At 38.7% G+C, this 23,774-nt stretch overlaps 1 protein-coding gene across 1 annotated transcript; it reads left to right on the top strand.

The window, feature by feature from the left end:
• Positions 1 to 51: 51 nt before the first annotated feature.
• sh3bp5lb (SH3-binding domain protein 5-like, b) lies at positions 52 to 19,203 on the top strand. Its single transcript, XM_015600875.3, has 7 exons — positions 52 to 158; positions 555 to 822; positions 1,051 to 1,113; positions 3,294 to 3,422; positions 6,080 to 6,241; positions 8,841 to 9,014; positions 13,331 to 19,203. The coding sequence occupies exons 1-7, from the start codon at positions 67 to 69 to the stop codon at positions 13,952 to 13,954; spliced, it is 1,512 nt and encodes a 503-aa protein (XP_015456361.3). The 5' UTR covers positions 52 to 66; the 3' UTR covers positions 13,955 to 19,203.
• Positions 19,204 to 23,774: the final 4,571 nt, after the last annotated feature.

Raw genomic sequence — 23,774 nt, 5'->3', positions numbered from 1 at the left:
TGAGAAATAATAAAAGGTGGATAGATGTGCACATTTCCAAAGCCCTGAGTAAGGGAAGTGGAGTTGATGAGGGGGCAAATCCCAGCCGCACTCCTGAACAAGGCGGGGAGGGAAGGCGAGGCAGGGGATGAGAGGGAGCCTAACACACGCAGAGCAAGGTAGCGCACAGTTTATCATTTTAATTACAACACTGGGGATTATTTTTTTAGCTTTAACTGACATTTAAAAGAGTGTAAAGTGTGCACGGTGGGCTTTAAACGTGTTTAAATAGTGTCACTAACTCATTTAGCTTAGCTAAACAGTTCTGCTGTACGCTAAGCTAAGCTAGACTTAGCATGTCAGCTAACCTACTAGCTCTGCACCTGAACAGTAAGCTAAGTTAGCTAAGCTGAGTTCAATGCTAACTAGCTAGCTAGGCTAACTAACGGTCCACTCCGTTAGCTAGCATCCAAACATGAACGTAAAAATCTCACATTTTAACGTTTAAAGACATTTTTACGCGCCGCTACAGGCTGTATTTTAGCTAAACCTCACTGAACACTCTGTGAATCAAGGCCACGTATGGAGCCGGGGAGGCTGCGTGAGAATCCCCCCGGTTCTGGAGCACCGGAGGCCGCGGGCTGGACGGAACACAACCCGGCCGCAGAGGCGCAGGAGGCGGGCGGGGCGCTGAAGGAGCGCCTTGGAGACCGGGGGAGCAGCGGGCAGCCCGAGCCTGGAGCTCACGACCCCCGCAGCAGCAGCAGCATGGACAAGGAGGGAGCTGAAGAGGACGAGGAGGAGGAGCAGTACGATGAAGAAGAGCTGGATCCCAGAATTCAGGTATTATTTAGCTAGGTTATAATGATAGATGGGCACCAGTCTGATTTGTTGGATGCTATTTCAGAACTGGATAGTCTGCTATTGTTGCACTGGTAAAAAAAAATAATAGGTCAAAATGCATAAATAAAAATAAATGCACTTATTGCGACACTGTACTAAATCAAATATATATTTTTGTCTTATTTATTGTATTTTGTGTGTTTTGTCTCCCTCTCATTCTGACTGTAGGAAGAGTTAGAGCATCTGAACCAGGCCAGTGATGAGATAAACAGACTGGAGCTGCAGCTGGATGTGAGTCAGGATTTGGGTTTTGAAATTGTTTTTATTTAACGAGCACAGAAACACATAAACGCCTGGAGTTTGTGATTCCTCTGGGGTGCTGTTGGGTAGCTAGAAAGAAAATGAGATTTATGATATAACAATAACACAGACCTGTGTGTTTCAGAGACCAGTTTTGTAGCCCTGTTAGATGGTTTTCTGTAAGAGGTGGATATTAGTTTGAATAGTAGATTTAAACGAGATTTAAAGGTTATTTGAGTAAGGATCATGAGGTGGACAACCGCCATTAACTTAAACTTCCTGGCTCTGACTTGTGTTGCATGTTGCAATTTAGAAATTACACTCTCTTTAAGACATTGATCCCCTAAACTAGCAGTCTGTTTGTAAAATGTGTTAAAGATTTACATTTCACAAACTGAGAAAAAGTGCTTCAATTAAGGCAAAAGAAATTAAATGTTTACACAGTGTGTGTCTGGCTTTTTTGTACTTTATTTCAAGACATGTCCGCACGCATTTCCCAAAGCAGTCCCTGGGAAAGCGCTCAGCATCAGCGGGATTTAAATCTAGTGATTGTGTTGTTCATGACATCACTTGAACGGCCTCTCTCCTCAACCCACTTCATCACTTAAAGAGTACTGGGCAATCTTTTATTGTCTTGTTGGGAGATCAAGTGCTTGTTTTGTAGTTCTTCATCTAAAATAAAGAGTCATCGTTCAAACACCCTTCAATAACTGGTGTATGGCAGATGGACATACTGTATGTTTTTTTTTTTTTTGACTAGGAGTTTATTTAGATAGATTTTTCGTTTGCTCTCTTGTTCAATTTCTCTTATACACCTGATAGCTCTGGCTGTTTTCTGACTGTTAAATATAATACATTACAAATGCCACCATTGCTCAGAACTACAGTGGAATTCACTTTCTGCTTTGATCCCGTCCATGATACTCACACTGGTTATTACAGAGTGAAAATAAATTTCCAGCATGGTGGTAGAATTCAGAAATCAAAGTGTGCAATAGCTGTGAATAGCCATAGCCAATCCCTTCCAGTCCTGGGGAACAAACTAGGCCTGCTTCTCTAAGCTTTCGAAGAATGCTTATAGACTGTCTTTAGCCCTATAGGAACAGGATTAGTTTTACCTGGGGAGGTGGGGTAATGTCATTTTACTACCGGACATCAGAAAAAATGTATGACTCATCATCATTTCAGAAAACTTGTAATGCTAACCAATAATATAAAGCATGTATAATAATAAGGAAGTTACAATCTCTTCCCCAATGCAGTGAGAATCACTGCGCCTCTAAGGAGTCCTTTGGCTCCTCTTTTTTTGGATTTGATTGCTGTATGTCGCTTGATACTAGGTTTATCAGAGACCTGTACAGCCCAAGCTATCAGTGCTGTGCGAAATGAAACCTAACACCTCCTTGCATCTCCATACTTTCAAAACTTCTATATATATATTTTTTTTTTTATGAAATTTTCACCTAATTTTATCAGAGTAGCACACACTTTTTTTGAAAAAAAAAAAAAAAAAAAAAGACAGAGGTGGAGCATATGGACAGGACTAAAATTACTGAATGAATGTCCTGTGATAATTATTTTTTTTCCCTAGGTAAAACTAATCCCATTAGATTAGTTTTTGTTAGTGGATAACAAAACAGTGGATATTTCAGAACTTCTACTGTTAGTTTTATGTGGAAACATGGTCAAGAAATTCAAAAGGAAAATATTGTGGTTACTTTACTTAATTTTATTAATACCTTTTAGTTAGAGCTACACGTTTTATTGCTATTGTATGTTGAAAAAAATATGTTTAATGTTCTCATTTTCCAGAGATTATTTCTGCCCAGTATTGTTTATTTTACTTTAGGCTTGGATACATGTGCATCGTTAATTCAATGACATGTAGAATAATTTACTTCTGGTCAAATCTGATGGAAATTGCTGGGTTTTTTTTTATATCAATAAGTAAAGGAGTGGAAGTAGGAAATGAGGTTAGAAGTCGTTAGTGTGTTAGAGGTGTTAGGAGAGTAAGTGCTCTTTGAAGAGCTCTGTCTTCAGGAGTTTCTTGAAGATAGCGAGAGATTCTCCTGATCTGGTAGTGGAAGGTAATTTGTTCCACTATTGGGGAACTCTTTATGAGAACAACACATATCAACACAGATAAATTTCACTTACTCTCTTTCTTTTAGGAGGCAAGATCCAGCTACCGGAGAATCCTCACAGACTCGGCTCGCAAACTCAACGCTCAGGGCTCACAGCTCGGTGCCTGCATAGAGAAGGCCCGGCCATATTATGAAGCACGTAGACTGGCTAAAGAGGTATGTTAAACCACAAAAAGAGCATCGTATGACCTTCTTCTTATAGAATATAAGATTTTGTCCTTGATTCAGAAATAAGCATTCTGATTGTGTGTGTCGTCATGCCTCTCATGAATGATAATAATCGCTCCCATTGGGTGAGTATGGTGAAAATGACCCAGAAAATATCCCTTGGCTTAATTGGCAGCCTGTGTGCCCCTTAATACGATTAACCCCTGGAAATACAAGATATGATTTGCAGATCAATTTTCATTAGCGTTGTTAGCAGCCAATCTCAGACATGTAATTGGACTGGTGGAAAACTCACTTCAGAGGCCATGGAGTGTAATTGAAAACAATTGAAACAGAATTGGATTGTAAGTTTGACCTGGTCAGCCCATTCGCTTGAAGAACTATAAACACACTTTGGGAGAGACTGAGTGGACTCTACTCAGAACATAGAGCGTGATTATTGGGGCCTAACGAAGTTACGTTAATTTGGAGTGTTTCTGTTCCACTTTATATCTGTATGGCAGAGTTGTCCCACCTGCTCTATCATTCAGATCCTTCAGAAGGAGAAGTTTGGCAAAAACAGAATGTGAAATGACAATGTGTTCTGCCTAGCAGCACCAATAGGCACTGGGACTTTGAGGCTAAATGAACTAAGAAGTAATGAAAGCTTCAAAACAACAACTTAGCTTTAGACAAACTGGGCTGATTAAAAAACACTTGTCTCAGACCACACTGAGATGTTGAGCAATTAAAAAACTCTGAAGGGTTCAAAATTAATGATCACTGGTGCAAGTTAAGCACTAAGATGGAACTGCAGCATAAACAACGAATGCCCAGCCTGACCTTATATAATAAATCACTAAAATAGACTACAGTGAGTAAATAATATATGTAAGTATTTTGTGTTGAGGTAAATGTATTTTCTCTAGTTACTTAGCATTATGCATTGAGGTGAATAAAAACATTCTCTCTTCCTGTATTATATCATCACAAATCCTACTACAGAAGAAATCTTTAGAAATGTGTATACCTTCACTGGCATGTGAAACTTTGGGCACCCCTGGTTATGTTACTGTCATCTAAACAAGTAATGGATGATTTGATTTAGAAAAGATTTAAAAATGACATATTTCTTTAATAAAAAGCAAGGTTGTGTTTATATTTTCATGTTGTAACATGTTTCAAAATGTGCTAGAACAAGGGCTAAAACAAAAGTTTGGATACCCTGCATGGTCAGTGGTCTCTTGCTATTTTGACAATCATTCATATTATATGGCTATTACGTCTGGTTCTATGAGGGTCAGGGAAAAACCTTCGCCTTTTGAGGTGAGTTGTGTTAAGGATCATTGTCCTGCTGCAGAGGGCATTCTTCTTATTTCATCTCTTTTACAGATGTTGTTTTTTACAGATGTTTCTTTGCCACTGAAAATGTTCCCTGTTTCCCTGCAACATCAGGAGTTAACAATCAGAGAGTTTTTTTCCCCAAACATAAAGTTTTCAAAAGGCTTGTTTAGATGTTTATAAAAAAAACATTTTAATGATAAATTATGGGGTTAGGATGCAGGAAATAGGCATATTTGTTTTGGTGGATCTGCACAGTAGAACTGTGCACCATTGCTCCAGAGTCTGATTAATGTTTCTGAATTTTTTTTTTTTTTTTTGCAATCAAAAAAAGTGTTTTTCCAGACCAAAACTTTACCTCCACTGTCCCTGTTAACCACCATTTTTTAATTCTGAGATAGAAATGAGATCTGTGAATCTTTGGGTACAACGTTAATGTGTATATATAAAAGGCTACAAAAGTATGTTGCATAGTTTACAAGAGGAGTAGCAGCCATCTTCTCCATTTCTAGAGCTGAAATCATATTGAAGAGTCGGGCTCCTGTGTTTTATTGTGTTCTGAGAGAATTGGTATTCCGACCACATGGCGGTTTAGGGCTTACTCTTTCCGTTTGAGACAGCTGAGGCATAGCTTCACAAAAATTATGCCTGCAGTCTAACAGGAGCTGCCATCAATCTTTTTGTTGTGACCTTAAACTTTGAGCAACCTTGTGCATCCGTTCAAGCTGTTTTTGGGTGGTGATCCAGGTTCTAGTGTTGTTTTTCCACCCCATGAACCTGCATCTGTCTTCATTAACTAGGATCATGTCTGACTTTGTTCTGGACTTCATCTTTTGTGGCAGTGACATGCTCTCCCCATGTTATCCTCTGAAATATGGTCTGTTATTTTAAGTTCCCTCCATGTATTGATTGTTTAGGCGCTTTTTATTCTAGCACAGCAGTTCCGTCTTGACGAGTCAGCCCTTTATGTAAACTAAATGGTCTTTAGTCATGTCCTTGCATGCTGTTTAATTGGGTGTCAGTTCTGGTCTTCTGCACTTTTATTGGTCAGTGTCTTGGTCTGGAATTGTTGTGTGCCTGGTTACGATCCTGCATATGATGGATGGGACTCACCCCATCATGCATAACAAGAATCATTATTTCCCTTTTCTCCGTCATGCTTTTATTCTCTGAGCCTGTAATGCATTCACATTGTCCTCGTCTACTTTATTTTTCACCGAAAGGTCAACCTCTCAGACTCTCTTGACAGATGTGGCTATGTTTAAGAGCAGGATGATTGATGGCTGTATCTCCGGTTAAGCTTTGATTGATTGATTCACCTGCAGGCCCAGCAAGAGACCCAGAAAGCTGCTCTGCGCTACGAGAGGGCCGTCTCCATGCACACCGCTGCTAGGGAAATGGTGTACGTGGCAGAACAGGGCCTTCTGGCTGACAGGAACACTATGGACCCTACCTGGCAGGAGATGCTCAACCACGCAACATCCAAGGTACATTAAAAAAAGTTAACTGAGAATAGGTGTTTTACCCATCTTTGCTATGCTGATGTTTGCATTATTTGAGGTCTGATTGCTATATTTAACTTCCATTAAAATGCGAAGAAAACTAGTTGATATTCATAAAGTTTTAAGAGTTCCAAAATCAATATTTGGTGGAATAACCCTGGTTTTAATCACAGTTTTAACGTATCTTTGCATGTTCTCCTCCACCAGTCTTACACACTGCTTTTGGATAACTTTATGCCACTCCTGGTGCAAAAATACAAGCAGTTCAGCTTAATTTGATGGCTTGTGATCATCCACCTTTGTCTTGATTATATTGCAGAGGTTTATAATTTGGTAAAATCAAATTAATTTTTAAGTGGTCTCTTATTTTTTTTTCCAGAGCTGTATACATTGTCACTGTTTGTTTGAAACCTTTTTATAAATTATTTCACATAGATATCAGTATTGTTTGAACAGAATAGAATGTTCTGTTGTTGTAATGTTACATACTCAGTCAAACTACTTTTTTATTTAGTTTGTTTTATTTAAATACTAAATTATGTAAGTAAATACTGAGATATTTAAACAGTATTTTTCTTAATTTTCATTGAAATAAACCATGCAAAAGCCAGGAGAAAAAATGGGAATCCATTCTAGGCTAATGTGAGTCAAGCTAATGCCAGTTATTCCCACCTCTTCTCTTATCTGAAGTCTGATACCTTGAAATAAATTTAGAGCAGCTTAGCTGGCTATTTATCTGGACTTTCCATGTCAAAGCAATGTTAGCTTTTTTTTTTACTGATAAGACTCAAAAAAGCCAGACTCAGTAAAGCGAGTGGGGGCAAGGCTAAAAGCTATCCCACCTGCAATCTTTCCAGCTTCTCACACTGAAAAGACTCAACTGATGGACAGCAACACTCTCCAGTAAAACTTGTGAATAATTACTGTATTTATTTTTGTGCCGTTAAACCTAAACTATAATTTGCGGGCTTCTGCAAGCAGTTGCCCATGCCTTAAAAAAGCTAATAAACACAGAGCCTAATGTTTTTTCTTCCACAAGCCCACATAAAGACAAATGTTCATGCTGAAGTCTGAGGCAAAATTACAGGGTTGTAAATAGGCTTGGTAAACCACATCTGAGCATTTTAATTTTTTGCCCATAATTTAGATTTATACACTTTTTTTTTTTTAAAGTTCACTGCTCCTTCCTGATGTACTAGCATTTAGGAAGGAACAAACATCAATTATAAGTAGGAGTATAAATAGACTTTCCTTAGAAATATAATTCTTTATTATTAAAGTTTAACAGTTACCTTTTAGGCCTGCAATACAGTCACCCTGAGGACTAGATTTGTAACCTAAATTAATTTTGTTTTTGAGTTGCACTATTATATTATTTTGAACGTCCTATTGGTGCCTGTAATCTAGTATCATTTTAAGAAATATATATATCTGTGTGTGTATATTAATCACAGTTTATTTATGGGGGGGTACAATACATAGCATTTTCACTCACAGTGAAACACTCCAGTGAATTGTTCACTAACAGTAGGTGCTGGAAGATTGTAGCAGATTTGTGCAGGTTGCTTGTGTGAAAATAGTAGTAATCTTGCTAGAATGCAAGTAGCAGAAATAACAGATGGGTTTGACTGTGCCCAGCTCTGCACTCCACCTCGTTCCTGCACATTAAAAATGAGGTCCTGACCTATTTGGTTTGTACGGCTCGATTAAATAGCTAAACACTACGGCTTATCAGACAAGGCTAATTAGCTAGAACACACATGGAATTCCTTCACTGAAAGCATGAAAGCACAGGTCGTATAAACAGTGGGTTTGCGGTAAAGGCTCTTATCCCATTACCGGTTTTGCTTGGATTCTAATGACCTCTCTGCTGCTTAAACGCTTGCTCTCCAGGGCCGATCAATGATGGTGATTAATGCGTACCTGCACTTAATGATCAAGGTTAAATGTCTTCATCTGGATTCCTTTGGAGTCTTACTCTGCAGTTGTGCTGTGTAAGATCTTTACCATCTGAGATCAGCATCCGTGTTTGTTGAATTACCGAACTTATACTGTTTTAATGGATGTTTTAATGCTGATTCACTGCAGCCTTTTGTAATTTAATTTATCTCAAGCATTATCTAATTAACTCTCAGCAGAGACACTTGGATAATGTATTCTACCGGCTACCAGTTGTGCTATGTAAATGCTGCAATAAGACGAAGAGCTTTGTGGCGGTTATCTTGCTCCTAGAGAGTTGATTGGCTGTATATTGGAAGGAACTGGGCTTACGATTCAAGATATTACTAATTATTGTAATACTTGAAGCAAGGATATGTATAGAAAAAAAACTTTTGAATCAAGTTCAAATTTAAACTTAAAAACATACAATTAAAAGAAAAGCTTGCTTTTTATGCAGTCAGAACAGAGCTATCAAGTGGCTGGGTTTAAACACAACACTAAATGAATCACTGGCTGAACACAATCATTATAGGTAAATTAATAACTAGAATGAATGCTGTTTTTGAAAATGAATACAGTATTGTAAAACACATGATCACACTATTACACAAATTCAATATTTTCTTACACCCCAACTTGTTAGGTGAACGAAGCAGAGGAGGAGCGTCTGAGGAGCGAGAGAGAGCACCAGCGGGTCACTCAGCTGTGCCAGGAGGCTGAAGCCCGAGTGCAGACCCTGCAGAAAGCCCTCAAGAGGGTCATCCTCAAGTCCAAACCTTACTTTGAGCTCAAGGCCCAGTTCAACCACATCCTTGAGGTAAGAAACTTGCCCAAGTCTTAACTTATCCTGCTCCTGAGAGACTCATTGATTTATCATTCCTGCTGCTGTTCTTATATAAGCTGTTAAAAACTGTGTCCTCAGAGAGTAGAGAGTTTTCTAAAGTCTAAAACCTTGGTGTTCTAATATGAAAAGCTTTATTATTAGTTTTCTATTGAAGTAGAAAGATGAAAGATGACTTGTGGCCCCTCAGAATAAAGTTTTTTTTTTCCTTCATACAGTTGTGGTCAAAAGTTTACATACACTTGTAAAAAAACATAATGTTATGGCTGTCTTGAGTTTTCAATAAGTTCTACAACTCTTATTTTTCTGTGATAGAGTGATCGGAACACATACATGTTTGTCACAAAAAACAGTCATAAAATTTGGTTCTTTCATAAATTTATTATGGGTCTGCTGAAAATGTCACCAAATCTGCTGGGTCAAAAATATACATACAGCAACATTAGTATTTGGTTACATGTCCCTTGGCCATTTTCACGGCAACTAGGCGCTTTTGGTAGCCATCCACAAGCTCCTGGCAAGCTTCAGGTCGAATGTTTGACCACTCTTCTTGACAGAATTGGTGCAGTTCAGCTAAATGTGATGGTTTTCTTGCATGAACCCATTTCTTTAGCACTGTCCACATGTTCTCAATGGGGTTTAAGTCAGGACTTTGGGAAGGCCATTCTAAAACCTTAATTCTAGCCTGGTTTAGCCATTCCTTTACCACTTTTGATGTGTGTTTTGGGTCATTGTCTTGTTGGAACACCCAACTGCGCCCAAGACCCAACCTTCGGGCTGATGGTTTTAAGTTTTCCTGCAGAATTTGGAGGTAATCCTCCTTCTTCATTATCCCATTTACTTTCTGCAAAGAACCAGTTCCACTGGCAGCAAAACATCCCCAGAGCATAATACTACCACCACCATGCTTGACAGTAGGCATGGTGTTCCTGGGATTAAAGGCCTCACCTTTTCTCCTCCAAACATATTGCTGGGTGTTGTGGCCAAACAGCTCAATTTTTGTTTCGTCTGACCAGAGAACTTTCCTCCAGAAGGTTTTATCTTTGTCCATGTGATCAGCAGCAAACTTCAGCCGAGTCTTAAGGTGCCTTTTCTGGAGCAAGGGCTTCTTTCTTGCACGGCAGCCTCTCAGTCCATGGCGATGTAAAACACGCTTGACTGTGGAGACTGACACCTGTGTTCCATCAGCTTCCAAATCCTTGCAGACCTGCTTCTTGGTGATTCTTGGTTGACTCTTGACCATCCTGACCAATCTCCTCTCGGCAGCATGTGATAGCTTGCGTTTTCTTCCTGATCGTGGCAGTGACACAACTGTTCCATGCACTTTATACTTGCGTATAATTGTCTGCACAGTTGCTCTTGGGACCTGTAGCTGCTTTGAAATGGCTCCAAGTGACTTCCCTGACTTGTTCAAGTCAATAATTCGCTTTTTCAGATCCACACTGAGTTCCTTTGACTTTCCCATTGTAGCTTTTGTAGCTGAGTCTAATCACTGGGTCAAATGAGCCCTATTTAAATGGGCTCATGAGAAGTCAACAGCTGTAGTCAATCAGAATCACTTACAAGAAGTGAAGAGGCCATGACATGAAGCTAATTTGATTGACACAACTCGCTACATCACCAAAATTGACCAATTTTGTTGCTGTATGTATATTTTTGACCCAGCAGATTTGGTGACATTTTCAGCAGACCCATAATAAATTTATGAAAGAACCAAATTTTATGACTGTTTTTTGTGACAAACATGTATGTGTTCCGATCACTCTATCACAGAAAAATAAGAGTTGTAGAACTTATTGAAAACTCAAGACAGCCATAACATTATGTTTTTTTACAAGTGTATGTAAACTTTTGACCACAACTGTAAATAACACAATACAATGCTGTGATTTGGGAGGTGTGTAAGGTATACACACAATGCATGTTTTTAGATTGAAATTCATATTTCTATTAATCCATGGGTTTGTTTGTGGCTCCACATTGTAGTTCCCCAGTCTAACCTCATAAACTACAACCTTGTATCATCATGGTTACCTACCACTAAGTTATGGTAGTGAATAAAAACTCAATAATATTACTCTTGAGTTTCACAGTATTGCAGTACCTGAGATCCTCAAACTCTCATACATTTTCATTGAAGTTGTCTTGTTGGTGCGCAGATGTCATTGCAGAATCATCTAGTGAAGGCTATTGGCTATTTTAAGCCCAATCCACTTCCGCTCTTTTGTGTTCTACTTATGCAAATGTAAATAGGCATTATCCACAACCTGCAAAAGTGAGGCACGTCATCAGGATTGAACAAAGAGACATGAAGACAGCAGCGTTTAGCTATTTTAAAACGGAACAGTGGCATTGTTTTGATTGTATTTGAGCTAGACACCTTTCAACTAAACACTCTGTGCTCAATGCTCAAAATATGAATGAATACCAGAAGCACGTACAAAATACACCCCATCATGGTTTTCACACACAACAGTGAAACTCTCTCGCACAATAGCAGCAGGATGATATGTGCTTGTTTGTTTGGGCAGATTGAAATCAGTGAATGCACTCTGTATTCTTCTTCAAAAGACTTAAACTATATGAAAGCCTTTTACAAAATTGTAGGTTTTGACTTGGATAAATTACTATGTGATATACCTCCCAGCAGGTGTGGCAATGAACTGAAAATGAAATAAAATCATAATCCAGGACCAACTTAGTCTTGTATAATATTTATTTATTCTGTTAACCCTTTTATTTTATATACTGTTCATTCTTTCCTGTCTTTCTCTGTTTGTATTATGTCCCCTTAAAACATGCCACTGCAGGTGTAGTCACATGATTCCACCCCATCCAGGTACATGAGATTAACCTAGGTTTCTTTTCATTTTAATTTGAATAGACAGTTGTAATGTGTGTGAAAGTCGCAGATTGTTTCATCTAGTGCCGGGTAGCGCACCCCTCTCCCCAACTGTAATGTGTTAATTAGGCAACTGTAATGTGTTAATTAGGCAGTAATGTGGAAACGCTAGTATGTTTAAGGTGTTTCCATACGTACACACACCCACACCCAAAACACCCACTCACACATCGTCCTTGTCTATTCCATCTGGAGTTCATCAAATCAGTTTAGTAGCGGAATAGAGAATCTGACAAAACATACGACACAAACAACACACTGTAGAACCCCTATGTGAGCAATGGAGGCAAGGAAAAACTCCCTCAGCTCTGGAGGAGGAAGAACCATTGAGAGGAAACAAAACTCACATGTACCTTGTACTATCAAACGTACTACATTATATGTACATGTATTATCAAGGCTAATAAATAGGAGGGGGGCCCATCCTCCTCTGGCCAGACAACTTTTTTTTTTTTTTTTTTTTTTCTTCCCATTTTCTCCCCAATTTACACGGCCAATTATCCAACCCACTCATTAGGACTCCCCCATCACTAGTAATGCCCCAACACACCAGGAGGGTGAAGACTAGCACATGCTTCCTCGATACATGTGAAGCCAGCCACCCCTTCTTTTCGAGCTGCTGCTGATGCAGCATTACCGAGCAGCCAGCGCGCTTGGAGGAAAGCGCAGCGGCTCGGTTCCAATACATCAGCTCACAGACGCCCTGTGCTGCAGACATCACCATAGAAGTGATGTGGGGAGTGAGCGCCATCTACCCACCCAGAGGGAGCAGGGCCAATTTTGCTCCCTCTAACGCCGGCTGCTTGATGGCAAAGCTGCATGAGTGGGGGTTCGAACCTGCGACCTCCCGCTCATAGTGGCAGCGCTTTAGACCGCTGGACCTCTCGGCGCCTGGCCAGACAACTTTTAAATAAAGGATAAAAAGTTATTATACATCAACATAGGTCTAATTTATTCAGGTGATAAGCCACACTAGCAGTGGCAGCAGTTAGAAAAATCCTAGTTGCAACATTATCAGAGTTTAGCTAAAGACTCTGGCATATCTAAAAATAACTTAACTAAAGGGAGAGAGCCAAAAGGTAACAGACACGGAAGCACCAAAAAACACTGGCATCCATCCACACCACTGTCCACAAACCTGAGTGATCGCTTGCTGTGGAAATGAGAACAAATAAGATGGATAAAGGCCAGAATATCTGTGAAATACATGTTTATCTTTAGATGTTTCAAATCAAAAGGAATTGGAGAGTTTGTTCGTGGAGTTTTTGACGTTATGACATATGTTTAAAAATTAAAAATAAAAAGAAATAAAAAAAACTAATCAAGGTAATAGCCTATATATGATGTTTTTGCAATGTTCACTTCTTATAAATCTGTAAACCATTTGCAGGAGCACAAGTCTAAAGTGGTCCAGCTGGAGGAGCGTGTGGCCAAGGTGAAGACCCGTTACTCTGTCGCCCTGCGCAACCTGGAGCAGATCAGCGAGCAGATCCACGCTCAGAGGGGGCGTATCCGAGCGGCCAGGAAGCGCAACAGAGCCCGCGGGGGCCGAAGCTCTCCTGTAGGAGCGGAGTCTGAGGGCGTCATAAAGGCGGGGGCTTATGGGGGGCTGGGGGCAAGTCTAATGGATAACGATTGGGCGGATCAGGAGAAAACAAGGCAGTGGGTGGAGAAGCACAGGGAGCAGGGATGGGGACAGAGAGAACGGGTGGAGAGGGCTGGGTCGGACTCCATGTCCGTCATCAGCCTGCAGACCATCGCCTCGGACCTGGAGAAATGCGACTCGGTGGAGCATCTGGGCGACCTGAGTGACGTTGGCAGTCTTGTTGGAGAGGACAAAGAGACGGAGGGCGAGAGAGGTGTCAGGGCTGAGGTAAAAGTAGTGGTGAGAGAGGTGGCAAACGTAGCCAGACAGGAAAAGCAGGAAGCAGAAAAGGGAGCGTCTGCAGCGGAGCGGCAGCAGAGGGACAGGGAGAGTTTCGTTAAACAGCACCACAGGAGTGTTAGCTTGTGAGAATTGCCATGATGACACCTTAAAACAGAGGCGTCAGGGGCGTGCTGAAGGGCAACAATCCTGCAGAGATTAGTGTTTTCACTCTTCTAACACACAGTGCGTCCAACTCATCAAGGCCATTTGTCTTGTAAACTGCAGACTTATTAGTATTCAGTTATAATTAAACATGTATTTATTATCAGCTGTACATGATTTGATGATAGCTATAAAACTGTTTTAAAAGTTTTAACCCACATATAGGCCATGATTTAAATTAAAATATTAAATTTTAGTTAAATTCTTATACATACACTGACATGTTCAAAGTCATGGGATAGGAATTAGTATCTTATCCCATGGAAGCTAAACAATGCTGCACTGACCTGCTGGATTTGCATGTCGGGGGGCTCCTGCATTAAATGTAGATGTGATTTCTGCCAGTTGCTTGTCTGTTTGCACGGACAATTGTAACCAGATGCCGCTGATCATGACCTTGATCATTACCACTCACTGCTCTGTCCACTATAGGTGGTAATTCCTTATAAAGTTCAATGACCCATCTATCGGGACACCCACTATATCAGACCTTGCTCCAACTTGATAATAAAATGATGTCTCTGGCCAGTGTTAAATATCCCTCACAAGATAACACCTCACAACTTACACATGTGTGCAATGCAAGAGTCTGCAGTGCTGTGGTCTTCCAGAACTCAATTCTGACATCCCTGCCTTAAAAACCTCAAAACCTGGAGGGCCAGAGCCTTGCCTGCAGCTTTTTACGCAAGCTTTCCCATTTGCAAAGGGCAAATACCATATTGCGATATACAGTGATTGTGATATGATTTCAGATATATTAAACCCACACAAAGCCTATATGTAATGTGCTTAAAGGTTGGCCTGCATTATGTCTGCCAAATTTAGTTACACTTGACATTTAAATTCATTAACAAACTCACAGAAATGCTCTGCTTTGGCTGTGGTTGGTCAGTATGCTTACAGCATTCTGTATGATTCATTAGGCGCTTAATCTCTTGCAATACAAGTACTGCGCAGCTGTATTGCAATAATTATCATTATATAGCTCTGGAAAAAAATTAAGAGACCACTTCAGTTTATAAATCAGTTTCTCTGATTTTGCTATTTATAGGTATATGTTTGAGTAAAAGGAACATTGTAGTTTTATTCTATAAACTATGGACAGCATTTTTCAACAAATTCTAAAAAATTAATTACTCCAGTAATATTGTCATTTATTTGCAAAAAATGAGAAATTGCTAAAATAACAAAAAAGATGGAGAGCTTTCAGACCTCAAATAATGCAATGGAAACAAGTTCATATTCATAGAGAGAAATCTATATTTGGTGGAATAACTCACAGTTTTCATGCATCTTGACATGTTCTCCACCAGTCTTACACACTGCTTTTGGATAACTTTATGCCACTACTGGTGCAAAAATTCAAGCAGTTCAGCTTGGTTTGATGGCTTGTAATCATCCATCGTCCCTTTTAATTATATTCCAGAGGTTTTTAATTTGGTAAAATCAAAGAAACTCATCATTTTTAAGTGGTCTATTTTTTTTCCAGAGCTGTAAATATTGTGCAGCTAGTGGTGGGAGATATGGCTAAATATTTTATCCTGACAATTTAAGACATTTTTAAGGTGCACAGTATATAAACACAGACAGAATGCACCAGATGCTTTCATGAACACTGAAGAAGCATGCCTTTGTTCAGTGTTCTTAAAGTAGCAATGATGATGATATCCTGAATTTATCAAGATAACAATGAAATATTGTCGTATTGCCCAGCTCTATGTGCAGCTGTGGGCTTCCGTCAGTGTTATGGGTCTTGCCTTTCTTTAAACTTTAGATTCTGCTTTTCCTCTGCAACCACTGACAGGTGTAATAACCGGAACGCAGCGTGAACAAGGGGAAAGCGTGAAAGCTGCACAGGAAGGGCTCAGACACTCCAGGTCCTTGCTGCTGCGACCTAGAGATAAAAGTTCATTTTGTCGCTCTTCAGAGGGAAGAAAGTAGTAATTATACAAATAATAATGTATAAACTCATCATCAAAAAATATTTGCACTTAGAAAGACATGTTGGATTGCGATGCTATTCTAAAGATGTGGAAGATACAGGTTACCGGGAAAAATATAAATATATAAATATAAATATACTATAAATATAGACTTGAATGGACTGTTGTTTATTAAGCTACACATACAGAAGTAGTGTGTGTAATGCATGTTTAAACGCAAGACATCTAGCTATTGAGTCGTAGAGATAACTAATGATGCCCTGTGATAATCAAATAATCAGTCCTATGCAGCTTCAATTTTTAGTCAATTCCTGCTGAATTTGCAGTATGGGTGGAGTGTTAATAGTGTGTCATAGCATCCCACACATTTTGAATCAGGTATAGGTTAGGCAATGAAGCTGGCCCTGGCATAGCATCTGTGCCTTCAAGGCAAGCTCTTAAGATGGCAGCAGTATGTGGACGAGCATTGTCCTGTTGAAATAGCAAACCAGTGTGTGTGTGTTCAAAAAAGGGAGTTATTGACGTAATATAATTTTGGACTGTCGTATTGCCTGGCATCATGCAAAATTGCATCCCACACCATGACACCAGGCCTACGTATTCAAGAAGACCTGCTGCCATTCTGCTTTTGTCTTGGTTGAAATGACAAGCTAATCCACATCTGGATGCACTGTGGTCAGCACCAAGATGAGTGGTTTGTTGTCACGGTCACTGACCTGGAGTCATGGTGTTGGTACATTTTGGCATTTTGACAGTTCATCATTACATTAATAAGTTCCTGCAACCAGTAGCCTGATCTTTTCTGATCCCACACTTCGGTGGGCTATTCCAGCAGGACAATGCTTGTCCGCATACTGCTGCTGTCTCAAGAGCTTGCTATTACCAGCTGTGTCGTCAGACCTAACCCTGATTAAAAATGTGTGGGTTGCTATTAGATGCTCTATCAACACTCCACCCGTACTGAAAAAATCTGCAGTGTCTGGTGTGGATATTTAAGCAGCATATGATGAATTATCATAGGATACCATTAGGAACCTCTACAACTCTACAACACCAAGACTGTGGCAGTTCACGATACTTCTGTATGTGTAACTCAATACATTTTCTCCATATTAGTCTAAAATTGTAATAATTTGTTGTTCCTGATAACCTCTTTCTCTCTTTTGAATGCCATTGCAATCTGACTTCTTCCTTCTGGGTGCAACTATTAATTTGATGATGAGATAAAAAATAGTGTTAAATAATATAATAGTATAGTCTTCTCTCTGGAGAAAGGAGAGTTGTTTTGTTATTTTCCTCAACATCAGAAGGAAATAAAAGGTTCATGCAGGGGGATGGAGGAGTTCGTGACGAGTAGTCATGAGGTGGACTGTGGACGAATGCAAACTGGCACAGTATTGTCATTGAAACTCTGCACCGGAGCAGAGCCGGATCTGATAGTCTTTTACATATTAATGAATAACAATGAGGTGGGACACGTTTGGGGGGGATTCGGCGTGCCCACTGGGAGTTGTAGTTCTCACACTCTGATCCTTTCACACTGTTTAACTATCAGATCAGTCACGGAGACTGAGCAATAAAAGAGAATCGGAGAGGGGAGAGGAGGTGCAGCTGGAGTCGAACCGAAAGACTGAAAATAGATCCTGCTGCACATCATGGATCTGCTGATAAAAATAGTATCAGCTGCATTGACCATTTCCTCTGTGCTGAACCTCAAAGACCTGCATGTGAGATAGAGGGAAAGAAAGAATGAGAGATAAGGAAGAAGAGAAGAGGGGGAAGGGGAGTGAGATAAGGGGAAAGAGAGAGAGAGAGAGAGATGGATGGATAAATGGAGTTCAGTGGTTTATCACTTCGATCTGTGCTGGCTTAATTTGCTGATGTTTCATGCATACACTGTAACATCCATGGCATTCTTACTGGAGTCACTTCTTTCTTTATTACGCTGAACTTTTATGTTTAACACTCGGACACAACTGGAAGCATGCTCATCTGTTTTTTTTCTTCCCTGTGAAGTGGTACGACTTTGTATTCCTTTCTTTCTTTTTTCTTTCTTTTTTTTTTTTTTTGTCTTGTTTGGAAACCCGACTTATGAAAGCTACAAAAAGTGAAGCTGGTCTGGAGTGCCTTTCTTTTAGTCAGAGCTGTCTGTGTTAGTTTAACAAATGCAGCTGAATGAGTGTAAACTTCAGGGCATCAGATTGCTGTTTTAGGGTTCATTTTTTTATATTTATGTAGTGTTATGATATTTTTATCAGCATCTTCAGAACAAATTATTTTTTGCTAATTTATTTTGTCTGTTTATTTGATGCATCAGATGTGTTACAGGTTCTTATTAGTGCTGGATTTTGTTTTGCAGTATTGTTTTTATTGTTTATATATGATACACATATGTTTACAAGTACAGCTTTGAATGGGATTATTACCTGTTTACACCTGGTCACTTTTTGTATGAAGTATCTGGATTATATGTGAGTAAAGCCAAGATATATAAAGATGCATGTGTGAACACGCCTTAAATGCAGTTAAAACAAGGCCAAATCAAAACCACTTCAGGAAGTGGACTGATCTGCATTTGAACGCAGTGTGAACATTTGAACGCAGTTGGAATCTGTTTCTCCAAGAAACATTCTACAAACAAAACTCCTCCCAGTACAACAGAAACTCAGTAAACACACTAATCAAATTTTTGTTAGACTAACCGATTACTAAGTGCGAATGCATGTGGTTAAACTCTTCTCAAGATACAATCCAAATACTAATCACATGAAGTTACCAGGTGTAAACAGGTTCTTGAATAACTGACAGTAGTATTATATGAAATGAGTTTACAGGGATGTAAGTCATTTTTACTGGTTTGTGTAATAGAGCTGGATGGTATGAAAGGGTAGCACTATGACTATGGTCAGTACTATATTGTTGGTACTTAGAGTTCCTCAGACTTCTCATCTTTTCACTGATTTCTGCTGTAAATCTTCTTTTTTTTTTATTTGAACTCATTTTACTTAACTACACTACACATCCTTGACTTGTATTTTATTCACTGTAAAGAATGAAACTGCTGTTCTGATCAGAACTTCACACAAGCTCTCTGTATATATGAAGTTTGTCAAAGGTCAAATTGATGTATGATATTAGAGTAATAATACTTATCCTATGATTAATGTATTAATTATGTAAATGTTAATTTATTGAACAGTTGATGACATTAAAACTGGAATTTAACATCTACACTCGTCTTGGCCTTTTTTTTTGTGCAGCACACCCCAGAAGCGGCAGCCAAAAGAGAAATAGAATATAGCAGCACATTTTCATTTATAATTAATGTTCATTGAGATGGATGAATGGAAGGATTGATGGATGGATAAATAGATTAAGAGCCTGACTGACAGACTACCTTATTAATAGACAGACTGATAGTAGTGAATGTATGATTAATAGACAGACTGAAAGACACTGATAGATTAATATACCAGGTGGTAGATAGAGTGATGAATGGATGGATAGATGGTAGATAGACAGACATAGTTCATGATTAGTAGACAGATTTAAAGACACTGATAGATGTTAAAGAATGACAGCTGAACCTAGATTTATTTTTAATTGTATGGACAGTAAAAAGTAAAAGTCCAGTTTTTAGATCCAAATCACATTTAGAGGTGGTTTGGCATGATTTACAATCAGATTTGTGCAGATGTACCTCTACCTGGATTACTCAGATTTCTTCTTTTTTTTATCACTGGCAAAATGAGACGGACAGAGAGTACCTGATTATTAAACAGATTAACACACTGATAGATTGATAAATTTAAAGACATGCACATACAGATACATTAACTAATGGGTCAATAGACTGACAATTAGTTTTACTTTTTTTGATTTGTGAACAGTCCAATAGAATAGATGCAGACATAAGTGGCCAGACGAATTGATAAACAGGTAAATATATGAAGTTACTATCAAGTTTATGTTGCAGTAAATTACTGTAAATCTCTCTCTCAGACAGCAGCAGATGACATGTCACTGATTGTGGAAACTTCACACTAGACCTCAAGCAGTTTGGACTGTGTGTCTCTCCACTCTTCCTCCAGAGTCTGATCTCTTGATTTCCAAATAAAATGCAAAATTTACTGATGGTCAGTGATGGTTTGGAGAGACATGTCATCTGTTGGTGTTGGTCCACTGTGTTATATCAAGTCCAAAGTCAGTGCAGTCAGTATGCTTCCCTCTGCTGACAACTTTTATGTAGAAGCGTATTTTATTTTCTAGCAGGACTGTCAAAAGTACCAATTGGTCCTATACAATATTCCAATTTTCTAAAACACTGATTTTTTTTTGTATTATATACAGGGGTTGGACAATGGAACTGAAACACCTGGTTTTAGACCACAATAATTTATTGTCCCGACGGACAGTTCTGGTGGAAACAGGAGAGTTGAAGTGCACATTGAATTCTGCCGTGATTTGGGCAGCCGTGGTTTTATGTTTTTTGGATACAATCCGGGTTAGCACCCGAACATCCCTTTCAGACAGCTTCCTCTTGCATCCACAGTTAATCCTGTTGCATGTGGTTTGTCTTTCTTGGTGGTATGCTGACATTACCCTGGATACCGTGGCTCTTAATACATCACATCTCATGCTCATCTCATGTTACCAATTGATGTGTGAATTGAGAATGAAAATTAAATCAGTTGTTTGTAGTGTGGTTTATTTTGTTTGGGTGGTCAATTTAGTGTATAGTCAGTATAAGTGGCTTTGAGCTGGACTCAATATGGTGACCAGCAGCTTTATAACTGAAGCTGAACTGTGAAGAAAAGTTCTTCACACACATCTCTCTTCTTTAGGGAACCAAAAATAATGGTAATGAAGGTTTACACCCTATCTATTAGCATTGTACAAACTCTGTGTCTAAATCACCTCACCGCAAACTGTATTAATGTCATTATTTCTTTTTTTCACAGTTTCAGAAACCACACAAACAATTCTGAGTATAAAGTGTCACCGCTTCTGTTCACCGCAGCATTGTGTCTCTCTGTTTTACAATCTAAACGCTCTACTAAAACAGACTCTGACCACACCTAGCCGTATTCCCTCTGCCTCATAGCTGCTGATGAACAGTAGGTTTGAAGGGGGAAATGTGATTTGTTTGATGGTTTCATTGTGCTTTTAATATCTAGGTTGGGTGTATGAGGGCCCACGGCACTCTGGGGGTTTCCCCACCGCCCGAGATTGATCAGATAACAGACCGAAGACGAGCGAACCCACAGCTAATGAAAAGAGAGGGAGAAAGAGAAGATTATCCTCAGTCTCTGGGCTTCAATTATTTAAGAGCTTACATATAGACAGGAGCACTTAGAAACCGGCCACAGGCAGATAACAAAGAGGAGAAAAGAGCGATGGAAATGTCTGGTAATTGTAACGTCGAAAGGGAACAAAAACAGTGGATGGGGAGAATGAGGCTGGAAAATGGGTGACAGACTGTAATTTTTGTCAGGCTGCGGAGAGAGAAGGTGGCATTAGGTGTGAAAGAGAGCAAAGATGAGGACATTGCTGAGAGACGAAAAGGCCTTTTTTTGACCTCCGTGCCACCGTCATCTCTTTCAGCTGATGATTATGTCAAATTTGCTCTTTCAGCTTTTCATTATCTCAAAATGACTCTTTTAAGAGCTGTTCACAAGTCTCCTCTTTTCAAAGATTATTCACTTTAAATTCCTCTTTAGATTTTCATCATTTTAGCGTTTCTCTTGTGTTCATCATTAAAAATATTCTCCTTCATGTGTTTATTATTATCTTAAAATTTTACTTTCATGTGTCCTTTAGTTCAAAATGTCCTTTTCATGTGTTCATTATTCCCAAAGACACATTTTGCAGCAGTAAAGACACAAAAAAGATTTTTCTTTTGTGTCTTCATTATTTAAATAGTTCTCTTTAATGCATTCATTTTTTCTGCATTTTTATTTCATGTGTTCATTATTTCAATTTGTGTTTAATGCGTTCATTTTTTAAAATTTCTCCTTCATGTGTTCATTTTTCACAATTTCTATTTTTTGTGATTATTCTTTCAACAGTTCTCTTTCATGTGTTCATTATTTCAGCCGTTTTCTGTAATGCATTTATTATTTCAACAGTTCTCTTTTATCCATTTATTATTTCATCAGTTCTTTTTCATGCATCTATTATTTCAACAGTTCTCTTTCATGCATCTATTATTTTTAGATTTCTCTTTCATGCATTCATTATTTAATCATTTCTTTTTCATGTTTTCATTATCTCATAATTGTTCTTTTCTCTCATGTTTTCATTGTTTACAAATTTTTATTTGTTTGTTTTTTTCATTGTTTCAAAACTTTTCTTTCATGTTTTCTTGTCTTGATTTTTTTTCACATGTTCATTGTTTTGAATATTCTTTCATGTTTTTCCTATTGTATCTTTTTTCTGTCACATGTACATATTATTTTGAATAGTTTCAGGTGGTTTCTGTTTTAGATTATTTTGTAAATTGTTAATTATTTTGAAATGGAGAATCAGTCGTTTTGGTATAAAAGTACTATTTTAGGTGAATACGTATTGTCTTGTATAGATTGCATCGATTTCATCCTTTTCTGTTCTTTCGGGCATTCGATATGTCGGAGTGTCTCTTTCAGATATTCCTTCTGCTGAGATTTCATAAAAGAAAGTGATAATTTGAGGCTAGTGTTGAGATGTGTGTAGAGATAAGGTATATATGGGTGTCGAAACAAAAGAGAATTTATCTTTTTTTTTTAGTCATATGAAATCTTATCTTTTTGATATGCACATCAAAAACCTGTGGTGAAGTGCTCTCTTTTTTGATGTTTTTTTTGCCAATCTTTCATGTTTGTTATTTTGCCATCTGTGTTTTTTGTGTGTTTTTATCTCTCTGCACTTACCTGTCTTTGAATAACCTTGAAAGAGATTGAGAGAAGGCTTTGTTTAGAGTGAAGGAGAGGGAAGTTGCAAGAAAAAAAAAGAGATAGTCTGAGAGGTTGGAAATAGAGATGGAGAGGGATGATACTGGAACAGGCAGACAGAGATAAGTCATCTGCTCTGAGTGATATTTGGCTGGACAGGCTGTGTTGGATGGTATCCATTGGAATCTGTAGATTCTGAGTCACTCAGAGAGAATCTGAAAGTTTATGATGTCTGCTTGGGTAAAGGTCACCTGCGGACGGAAGATTCTTCTGCTGCTTCAACAATTGTTGAGATTCCTTCTGAGGTAAACGAAATGGCATGTTGCGTATACACCATTCAAAAAATGAAGAGCACACTTTGAAAACACATTAGATCTCAATGTGGGAAGTAACCACGTGGAATATCTTTCCTGAAAGGATGTCATCTTGTTTGATGAAAATAAGAATTGAATTGTTAAATCCAAAATTCAATTGCAGCAACTAAAAATGGTACAACATCGGGGCATGCTCCTAATGAGAAGGTTGGTGTCCTGGCAGACCTTTTCCTTCACTGGTATTTAAAAGTTTGTGAATCCTTTAAAATGTTCTATGTTTCTGTATAAATATGACCTAAATCATCATCAGATTTTCACAGTCCTAAAAGTAGATAACAGGAACCCAGTTAAACAAATGGGACTAAAATATTATACTTAGTAATTTATTTATTAAGGGAAAGATCCAACATCACATGCAGGTCTGGAAAAAAAAGAGACCACTTAAAAATGAAATTGAAAACCTTTGGAATATAATCAAGAGGAAGTTGGATGATCACAGCCATCAAACCAAGCTGAACTGATTGAATTTTTCCACCTGGAGTGGCATGAAGTTATTCAA

The sequence above is a fragment of the Astyanax mexicanus genome, chromosome 3, assembly GCF_023375975.1.
Source record: "Astyanax mexicanus isolate ESR-SI-001 chromosome 3, AstMex3_surface, whole genome shotgun sequence".
NCBI classification, from domain to species: domain Eukaryota; kingdom Metazoa; phylum Chordata; class Actinopteri; order Characiformes; family Acestrorhamphidae; genus Astyanax; species Astyanax mexicanus.
Note: the sequence above shows the minus strand (reverse complement) of the source record. Positions and strands in the feature narration are given on the sequence as shown.